General features: G+C 37.8%; 3 protein-coding genes across 3 annotated transcripts; 2 read left to right on the forward strand and 1 right to left on the reverse strand.

Annotated features, from left to right (window-relative positions):
- Positions 1 to 2,905: 2,905 nt before the first annotated feature.
- Positions 2,906 to 9,853, forward strand: LOC126628621 (methylsterol monooxygenase 1-2-like). Its single transcript, XM_050298385.1, has 5 exons — positions 2,906 to 2,990; positions 7,836 to 8,126; positions 8,553 to 8,875; positions 9,264 to 9,411; positions 9,561 to 9,853. Exons 1-5 carry the CDS (start codon positions 2,952 to 2,954, stop codon positions 9,603 to 9,605), a joined length of 846 nt encoding a protein of 281 aa, XP_050154342.1. The 5' UTR covers positions 2,906 to 2,951; the 3' UTR covers positions 9,606 to 9,853.
- LOC126628612 (protein ALP1-like) lies at positions 3,476 to 7,253 on the forward strand. Its single transcript, XM_050298369.1, has 2 exons — positions 3,476 to 5,223; positions 7,104 to 7,253. The coding sequence occupies exon 1, from the start codon at positions 3,783 to 3,785 to the stop codon at positions 5,196 to 5,198; it is 1,416 nt and encodes a 471-aa protein (XP_050154326.1). The 5' UTR covers positions 3,476 to 3,782; the 3' UTR covers positions 5,199 to 5,223; positions 7,104 to 7,253.
- LOC126628618 (uncharacterized) lies at positions 5,562 to 7,107 on the reverse strand. Its single transcript, XM_050298383.1, has 2 exons — positions 6,826 to 7,107; positions 5,562 to 6,379 (listed from the first exon to the last, which is right to left on the reverse strand). The coding sequence occupies exons 1-2, from the start codon at positions 7,105 to 7,107 to the stop codon at positions 5,645 to 5,647; spliced, it is 1,017 nt and encodes a 338-aa protein (XP_050154340.1). The 3' UTR covers positions 5,562 to 5,644.
- Positions 9,854 to 11,066: the final 1,213 nt, after the last annotated feature.

Raw genomic sequence — 11,066 nt, forward strand, 5'->3', positions numbered from 1 at the left:
TTATCTATGTGTCTATTGCACTGCCACAACGTACTGAAATGAGACATCATCGCCAATTGGGCATTGATGTTGAACCCCATCTATCATTCAATATTTGGAACCCTTGACTGGGGATATGTTTACCGCGTGGTTTGCAGACTGTCAGTTTGATAAGACAATTTTCCCGCTGTTAGAGGGAGAAAATATCATTCCAGAAGAATGATGAGAAAAGACCATTCCAAAAGAACGAAGAGAATTTGTCTTATTTTGATTCACAAAGTAATCAACATGAAAATGAAGTAAGAATAATTGAATGATGCAACGATTTATCAATCAAATGCTAGATGCATTTAATGATGCAACGAAAGTGATGAAATCACATATACTTGCTGCAAATATGCCTACAATAATTGATGTCCTTGTTGGACAATATAATGAGGCAGTAAATGATTTATCTGTTGCACGCTTAAAGTGTGGCAGACCCTTAGATGTTGCGTAAACTAGATAACAAAAATTAAACTCATTAAGTCTCAAATTTTAGTGCTCACAAGTATACAAATCAGATGATTGTATAGCATATAAGCACGGATATCGTCCCACAGAGATCGAATTGATTCTAAAATCTTACTAACTAAATTGAAACAAATCATAGTGGAGAAGCTTTAATGGAAATGATATGAAACTTTAAAATTAAACTAAAATATGAAATGTCACATCCTGGCCCCGGCCCCTACCACATCCCGGGCTCGACTCTACCGTAGCACGATATTGTCCGTTTTGGGCCCTGACCACGCCCTCATGGTTTTGTTTCTAGGAACTCACACGAGAACTTCCCAGTGGGTCACCCATCCTGGAAATGCTCTCGCGCGAACTCGCTTAACTTCCGAGTTTCGACAGAAACCCGAAGCCAGTGAGCTCCCGAAAGGCCTCGGGTTCCGTCGGAACTCGGAAGTTAAACTAGTTTGCACGAGAGCATTCCCAGAATGGGTGATCCACTGGAAAGTTTTCGTGTGAGTTCCCAGAAACAAAACCGTGAGGGCGTGGTCAGGGCCCAAAGTGGACAATATCGTGTTACGATAGAGTCGAGCCCGGGATGTGGTGGGGCCCGAGTCGGGATGTGACAATTTGGTATCAGAGCCTAACCTTGGCTGTGGTGTGCCAACGAGGACGTCGGGCCCCTAAAGGGGGTGGATTGTGACATCCCACATCGCCCAAGGGAGTGATCCTTAAATGTATATTCCCATCCCTACCTAGCATGAGGCCTTTTGGGAGCTCACTGGCTTCGGGTTCCGTAGGAACTCTGAAGTTAAGCGAGAAGGAGGCCAAAGCACTCCCAGGATGGGTGACCCACTTTATGTGGATGGCCCACATGAATAGTTTTTTACTATTTATGCACAATATTTTCCCTATTTATTTGTGGAAAATTTGTAAAGTAAATAGTGTTCTCTTTGCTTATAAAATGAATGAGAAGTGAAGAAGGAGAGAGGACTCACGGGAGAGATAGGAAAGAGAGATGAGAGAATAGAGAGAGTTATCTTTGTACTTCTATTATTCTAAATTATAAAAAAGCATCATTGCTTCCCCGAGGACGTACTCCAGTCACACTGACTGTAGAAGAACTTTGTAAATTTTGTGTCTTGTTTCATTTATTCCACTGCACTCACGGTTGATTTTACAACATCTACCTTTTTTTTTAATTGTAATTTAATTCGGACTGGTTGGAATGCAAAAGTATACAAATTTTTTGCCCGATGACAGCTACACTGAGTAGGGGCACCCACCTACTAGCTCCATCCTTGTCTACCGCCCCCATCTTATTTAACATGTGTTAAAAGGAAAAGAGAGAATAAAACTAGAAAAATGAGAATAAAACTCCACGAAAACAATTATTCAAGGACGAAACGCTTAAGATATGGTCATGCAAAAACAGTTTCCATCATCAAATATCAGGCAAAACGGAATCATACCCAATAACAAAAACTAAAATTAGATTTCTGACAGATACGAAAAATACCATAAAATTCAAAACCCACATCCAAACCCTTACTATCTCCCTCACCCTCGACCTTACACTCCACCAAATCATACAACTAAAGAAAAGGAATAGTGTAGAACTGTAGTAAGGGTATGGGTTTATACTATCTCAATACACCAACTCTACCCTCTATTATAAAGACGGCCCCCGAATGATATGTGTGAACTGTGCGAGTGGGTCTTATCTCTGCAGACAGTCCATTGCAATGGTACAAATAACATTCCTATACGGTTATGGGATGCTTTCATTTTTCAGGTACGAGTAATGTTAGGTAAATCAATTTTGTAGACCACATTTGTAAACCATGTTATGTGTCAGTTATAGAAAATAAGTATGTTGATCAATAATTAAGTAATAATATAGTCATCAACAATCACGTTATACAGTTTAAATTAGTGGTCTCCCTTGCATTACCATTCAAGTATATTATATCCGAAATTGATAATTTGGTACGTAATTAATAATTTACTAGATTTAATAAACACGTGATTCGATATGACTTGGTACCCTACCTATTTATTATCCTGCATATTCATGTCACAAACACGTTGCTTCACTAAATAGTTGTGGTCGTCTAGTTGATGGTGTTAGTTGGCTTTGGTCCTCTAAATGATTTCAAAGATCCTCTTTTATTCTCGTGCAATCCATTTTTTTCTTCATTTTAAGATTTAGTCAATCGAAGCATAGTTAACGGACAAAAACAAATTGTGCACAAGGACAAAATGAATGGATTAGTATTTAAATGTTGATAAACGTGTTCATTTTCTATTAATGACATATTATTTAGTTTACGAAATTTTATCAACAAATTTAGTCTCTCTAGCATTACTCACAAAACTACTTCCCTATAAGCTATAGGATACAAGAATTCCTATATAAATCCTTTACAAACTCAACATGTACACATACCTCAGAAACTTTTAGTTTACTTAAAAACATGTTGCCTTATCGGAATATTGAAGAAGCAGAAGAAGCACTTAGAGCAACTCCAGTGTAGGAGCCCTCCCCCCAGGCAATTCACTATTTAATCCACCTAGTGAACAGTAACTGCCCTTAATGAATAGTGCATTCCCCTGTCAATTGCCTTTTGCATCTCCACCCCTGCACTGAATAGCCCTGGCAATTGGCAATAAAATATTAATATTTTTTTATTTATAAAATAATACATAATAATTTTATTTGTAATTTCGGATAAGATTTTTAATCGTTCTCGTTGCACCACGTGTCATTATCCGAAAAGCCAATAGCAATAAAATTTTTGTATTTTTGTATTTATAAAATAATTCAAAATAATTATATTTGTTATTTCGGATAAGATTTTTAATCGTTCTCGTTGCGCCACGTGTCATTATCCGCAAAGAAAATTATTGGTGATGGATTTCCGATAAGATTTTTAATCGTTGTGTCAAGGCACGTGTCATTATCTGAAAAGACAATTATTGGTAATGGATTTCTGATAAGATTTTTAACCAATCACGTCGTGCCACGTGTCACAATCCGATTACAATCTTTGAGGATAGATTTCCACCAGATTTTTAACGAATGACGGCATGCCACGTGGCATTATCTACAACCTAATCCCTTCTAAATCCTCCATATAATCCCCCATCCATCCTCATAAATCTCACACCAATTTTCTCAAGATCTCTATCATTATTCATAGTTTCTGCTTCCTTCTTCGCCAAAATCCCTATCATTATTCATAGTTTTTGCTTCCTTCTTCACCAAAATCCCTATCATTATTCATAGTTTCTGCTTCCTTTTTACAATGTCTTCTTCTTCTTCTTCAAAGATGATGTGGGAAATCGAGCAAGAAGAGGAAGAATTGTTTAACCAATCACAAGGAATGTTCAATGTTAGGGATTGGGCCCAAAATGAGATGGAAGAGGATGACGAGCGTAGACGGAGAGATGACGAATCAAGAATGGCAGGAGCCTCACAATCCCGTCGAGTCGTCCAAGCTGTGGCTCATATCTGCAGGCCCAACCGTGCTGTAAACATTGATAGAAACAGGCAACGACGAGGTCAGGAGCTCTTGGACGATTATTTTGTCCGTAACAGTGCATTCCCTGAAACATACTTCCGACGTCGTTTTAGAATGGAACGACATTTGTTCAACAAAATCATGGGCGCTGTTTGCAACCATGATTCTTACTTTGTGCAAAAGCCGGATGCTTTTGGTGCTATGGGTCTCCTGCCTCAGCAAAAAATTACTGCTGCCTTGCGGATGCTTGCATATGGAGCAGCTGCAGACCAAGTGGACGAGATAACGAGGATGGGACAATCAACCATTCTTGAGTCCCTCATGAGGTTTTGTTCGGCAATCGAATCTATCTACACCGCAGAGTACCTCCGGAGACCTACTCATATGGACTTGCAAAGGCTTCTGAAGAAAGGCGAGATGCGAGGTTTTCCAGGGATGATTGGAAGCATTGATTGTATGCACTGGACTTGGAAAAACTGTCCAAGTGCATGGCAAGGCGCTTATGGGGACAGAAAAGGATCAAAAAGTATCATTTTGGAGGCGGTGGCATCTTTTGATACATGGATTTGGCACGCCTTTTTCGGGGTTCCGGGAGCTCAAAATGACCTCAACGTCCTTGCCCAATCCCCAGTGTTCAACGATGTCCTGCAAGGAAATGCACCAAAAGTCACGTATGAGGTCAATGGACGTATGTACGACGGGCCATACTACCTAGCTGATGGCATTTACCCAAGGTGGTCAACATTTGTCAAAACAGTGCCACGTCCGCGCAGTGCAAAGGAAAAACACTTTGCAAGATGTCAAGAAGGGTGCAGGAAGGATGTGGAGCGTTGTTTCGGTATCCTCCAAGCTCGCTGGGCGATCATCAGGGGTGCTGCCAGATTGTTTGATGTAGAGTCGCTTCGATCCATCATGATGACGTGCATCATTCTTCACAACATGATTGTGGAAGATGAGTACGATTATGAAGCCGTTGATGAATATGAGCCAGACACGATGAACAATTCAAGAACACGTATATATTGTGCTCATGACGCCACCGATGAGCCCGTGCAACATGAGCCATTAGAAAGGGATGGACGTTACAATGAAAGGATCATCCAACGATATACTGCACTTCAAAGGTCAAATATGCACAATGCCCGCCAACTTGACTTGATAGAGCACCAGTGGGAATTGAGGGGTGCTGACGATACTTAAGTTCATTAGTGTTTGTTTTTATTTGGTGTGTTTATTTTATTTTATGTGGTGTGTTTTTTTAGTTCATTTAGTGAGTTGAAATGTAATTTTATTTTATTTGGTGTGTTTATTTTATTTTATGTGGTGTGTTTTTTTAGTTCATTTAGTGAGATGAAATGTAATTTTATTTTATTTGGTGTTTGTTTTTATTTGGTGTGTTTATTTTATTTTATGTGGTGTGTTTTTTTAGTTCATTTAGTGAGTTGAAATGTAATTTTATTTTATTTGGTGTTTGTTTTTATTTGGTGTGTTTATTTGGTGTGTTGATGTTATTTTATTTGGTGTGTTTAAATGTGTTTTGAATAAAGTACTAAGTTCAATAAATTGGAAACAACATAAAGTACTCTATTCAATGAATAAGAAATTACAACCCGAATAAGAAATTACAACCCGAATTGATTGGAAAATTATGGGTTCGTGAATGGATGATAACCATCACCTAACCAATTTGTGGTGCTAGGATGATCTTCTCTTGTCATGCTAGGATAATCTTCTCTTGTGGTGCTAGGACCATCTCCTCTTGCTCTCGCTTCTCTTGCACGCCTCCTTCGCAACACATCCGCTTTCTCTGACTTCCAAAAATATTTAGAGTCTGGAGACTTCCCTTCTAAAGGCTCCTTCATAATGTCACGATCTCGTTCAGCCATTCTTTCTTCTCTTCTATGTTCCCTTTCTTGCCGAAGTAGTTCTCTTTCTCTCTCATCAGCTTCAAATTTTCTCTCAAAAGCTGCAGCTTTTGCATCCTCTCTAGCCTTATCAGCCTCAAATTTAGCCATTTCCCGGGCCAAATTCAATTCACCTTGGCGGGCAAGATCTTCCATATACTTTGCATAATCATTCTTGGAAGCATTACCTTTTCTCTTTGAAGCCTTCTTACCTTGAGGCCTAATTGGATAACGGGTTGACCCCGACGCTTGTTCAACGGGGGGCGTTTCAGGCACTTCTTCATCATCTTCATCATGATCATGCGAGGCATGCTCAGGTGTAGAGTGTAGAGGGGTGCTGTTCATGAAAACTTCTGGACCGACATGCACAACTCTAAATTTAGGACAATCTTTGACAATATTCCAACATTCAAACCGGGTGAATGTTTTGTTTTTGCTTTTGGTTTTGGCACCATACCAAGCTTGTGCTTGAAGTTCCTACACAAACAAATAATTATAATGAGAATAGGTAACAAATAAATAATTATAATGAAAGTATGTAACAAATAAATAATACAAACAAATAATTATAAATGAAAGTAGCTAACAAATAATTATAATGAAAGTAGGTAACAAATAAATAATACAAACAAATAAATATAATGAAAGTAGCTAACAAATAATTATAATGAAAGTAGGTAACAAATAAATAATACAACCAAATAATTATAATGAAAGTAGGTAACAAATAAATAATACAAACAAATAATTATAATGAAAGTAGCTAACAAATAATTATAATGAAAGTAGGTAACAAATAATACAAACAAATAAATATAATGAAAGTAGCTAACAAATAATTATAATGAAAGAAGATAACAAATAAATAATACAAACAAATAAATATAATGAAAGTAGCTAACAAATAAATAATATATTGTTACCTGATCCGTTAAATTTTCCCCACTTCGAAGATTACCACTAGCTTGTGCCAAGGCGTCTCTCCACGTACTAAACGATTGACTAAGTAATTTCCAACGACTGGACATCGATTCCTTAGTTCTTTGCCCACCCATTTTCTCAAGATAATTGGTATGAATAAGACTCCACATTTCTCGCAACTGCATCTCATTACCCGTAATCGAATCATGAGTAACTTGAACCCAACTAGTACACAACGCAACATCTTCAAGAAGCGTCCAATTCGTACCTGGTTGAGTAGTCATTTTGTTGGAAAAAAATTGGATTGAAACTTTGAAAGAAAGATAGGAATGTGGTTGAAAGTAGTTGAGAAAATATGAAATTGTGGTGTAGGGTAGAAGATAATGAGAAGGTATTTATAGGTGAAGTGAAATCAAAATTTTTTATAATTTTTCATAATTTTTTTTCGGATTTTTAAGAATTTTTTTACATTTTTTTTAAATTTTTATTCACCTAATTAATCTCTGCCGTTGGATTTAAAAAAATTTAAATTCCAACACTCCAGATTGTGCCACGTGTCACAACGGTAACATTTTAGATTTTTAAACTGTTTTTTCTTTTTTTTTTTAATTTACAAAGCCTAATAACGTGGACCGTTGATCTTAGATCAAACGGATGAAATTAAATTAGATTTTTAAATGTTTTTTACCGTTGGAAATCCAACGGCCCATAAAATAGGACCGTTTCAATCAAACGGACATGGGGAAGCCACGTGGCTTCCCCAACGGTAACTTTTCAAAACTGAAATCGCGGGCCCCTGCCCTGTTTTTTTGTCGGACGACTCGCGCCCACGCGCGCGTGAAACGCACGCGCCTGACGCAGCCCTCGGGCTCTCGGGCTGGCAATCCTCGACGGGCCTGCTCCTCGGGCCTCGCCTGTCGCTCGGGCTTCCATACGCTGGAGGTCATCCCCCCAGCAATTTGCTACTGTTTGACCCACTGGCCCCCGAGCAACCTCCCCCGCTGGAGGTGCTCTTAGTAGGGCTCTAAGTTTTGCAGAGAAGCTATGGTTCAAATACTCAGCTAAAAAACCAGATCACATCCTCCATTACCATAACATTATCTTCCTTATGTTGTTTTACACCTTGGCTCCCCTGCCGTACATATTCATCAGCCTCGGCGGGTTCAAGAACATGGACAAGTACAAAATTCAGCCAAAAGTGAAGGACTCCTTCTTCAACATGTTCAAGTGCTACAAAGATGTCATGCAAACCTTCCTTCTTGTTGTTGGTCCTCTGCAAGTGATTTCATCCTCCACAGTCCAGGTAATTTTATAGGGAACAGAATCCTATCCGAATCCTCTTTGTACGATGAATGACTAAAATGAATTGATTTCTATAGTTCTCACAAAGAGGATCCGAAAATGATCCTCATCCATTTTATAGCACCTTAAAAAGAAATGGGAAGTCCTGCCTAATATTGTTTTATAATTATGGAATTTTGTTTTCTTGTCAATTTATAGCTACTGTGCATGCCTAAACACTGAAATATAGTTACGTTGAGTAACAAGCCGTCACATAGCCTGTTATATTACAATAATGATATTTAGATACATAAAACTGAATGCACTCTTTGATAAACATGAGCCGTATGTATTAAAAATTTAAAACGATGTATAACCGCCTGTAATAATATTAAATCTTGGGAAACGGAAATCTGATTTTCTACAATCTTGTTGGATGTAATTGCAGCGGATAGGGATACGGACAAGTCTGCCATTGCCGTACTTGTCGCAAGTATTTGTGCAAATTGTGGTGTATTTCATTGTAGAGGATTTCTCACATTATTGGATCCATCGGATGCTCCACTGTAAATGGGCCTACGAGAAGATCCACCGGGTCCACCATGAATATACTGCTCCCATTGGGCTTGCAGCACCATACGCTCATTGGGCCGAGATTTTGATTCTGGGCCTTCCATCATTCCTCGGCCCAGCTTTGGTTCCTTGTCACATTACCACCTACTGGTTATGGTTCGTTTTGCGGCAGTTGGAAGCAATCGAAACTCATAGCGGGTAAGTATATAAACCATTATCAACTTTAACACCGTCACATGATACTATAATGGGAGTTTTAACGAAAATCCCGTGGTATTGTTTACTTTAACGAAAAATTACATTTTTACACTAAAAAGTCAATCTTGGTACTATTCACTTTACTCTTTATTTTGCCCTTATCGTTAAAACTCAAAGTTTTAAAGTCATTTTCGTTAGTTTTCCTTACTATTAATATGTCATAAAGTATAAATTCATCCTCGCATGTACAATCTTCCATTGAGCAGTACCACCTCGTGGCAGTTCAACCAAAAACAAAGACTTCCCATCTTTTGTGTTCTAGTTGTACTCATCTGCATTTGAAAGGAAATGTCTTATATTCGACACTTCCATATATACTATTATGCAGGTACAACTTCCCTTGGAGTCCCACAAAATTTATCCCATTTTATGGAGGTGCAAAGTATCATGACTACCATCACTATGTCGGAGGACGTAGCAAAAGCAACTTTGCATCAGTTTTCACCTACTGCGATTACATCTACGGGACCCACAAGGTATTTTATTTTTCTTTTTTTTTACACCCTTTTTCTTTTCATATTTAGCATTTACCCCTATCTAATTTTGACTATTTAAATGGTGGCACTTGAAAATTAATTAGTCGGAATTTCGTACCACTAATGCAACAAATTGTCTAAACTTTCAGGGATACCAGTCTCACAAACAAGTACTTGAGAAGGCAAAACTGTAAAATGTTGTAAAAGTTGTGGAAATGAATGCCCACAAATTTTAGCCAAAGATGAAAAGTGAAGAAGATTTATGAATAATAGCATTGTTGTTGTTGTATGATGTTTTTCAAAATGCACTCATTTCATTTTTATGATTCTTCACAAATATGTCTCTATATAACGAGCATTCCATGTATGATCACAACAAACAAAAAAGAAAAGGGTAAAAGCAATAATACCAAGGGGTGTGCTATCCACACACTCATTTTTACTTCTCACACACCCCTTGTTAATTTATGTCTGTTGATCTTCTTCATTTCATCCGATCCGACGGCCAAAAATTAAAAGGGTGTGTGAGAAGTAAAAAGGGGTGTGTGGATATCAAACCCCTAATACCAATATCCCTTCCTTCCTCTGTTTACCTACAATCATTTTGTGTTATAGTTACAAAAATAAACAGTGTGATACATTGCACCCGCTTCGCTCCTATCTTTAGCAAAGGTTATTTCTCTCACTTTTGCCTATTTATAACACGTTATCAGCACGACTCTCTAACTCTAACCAGTTCTCATTTCCCTTCACCGAAAAATGCTTCCTCCAAGGATCTTACTGTTCTTCTTCCTCCTCTACCTCACCTGCTTGATGTACTCTCTCCAAAAACTGTTAGCACCATGCCTTCTCCTAGTTCTCAATATAACAAATATTTATATTTTTTTATTTCTTGTATGGTGTAGGTCCTGATTACTAACCTAGTGTTTATTTATGTTAATTTTACTACAATTTTAGATGGTGCGGTACAATCACTCATCTTGAACTGCAAATTTAATTTTACTGCAATTTTAGGTGGTGCAGTATAATCGCTCATCCTACACTGCATATTTAAATTTTCATGCTGCTTGAGTGGTACGGTATAATCATCCATCCTACGCTATATTATTTGAATTAGAGTGGTGTGGTACAATGGTCTTCCTCATTATGAATAAATTGTTTTTAACTATGATTCCCTTACTCATAAAGTATGGATAAAAACTATGGTTATTCTCAAAACAAGATCAACGACAGAGATATTTGTCTTGCAGCGGCACAACCACGCATACAATACTTCAAGATCGAAAAATTTTCTCAAGCTTAATGCTTACAAAAGTAAAGGTAACAACAATATCAGGTCAATCAAATGTACTTGAAGGCTCAGGAAAAGCCCAGATCATGTTACCAAATGGAACAATATTGTCCTCACAAAATGTGTTGTACGCTACTCGATCGACTCGAAATTTGTTGAGTTTTAAAGACATACGTTTAAATGGATACCACATTGAAACGAAAAGTGTAGAAATGTGGAATATCTATGCATCACCTCCAATGATACCTAGAAGCGTACATTGAAGAAGTTGCGTGGTTTATCGAGTGGATTGTATTATACATACATAAAGACAATTGAAGTACATACTGTTATGAACTAGAAGTTTATTGATCCAAAAATTTAC

This window comes from Malus sylvestris, chromosome 7 (genome assembly GCF_916048215.2).
Source record: "Malus sylvestris chromosome 7, drMalSylv7.2, whole genome shotgun sequence".
Classification (NCBI taxonomy): domain Eukaryota; kingdom Viridiplantae; phylum Streptophyta; class Magnoliopsida; order Rosales; family Rosaceae; genus Malus; species Malus sylvestris.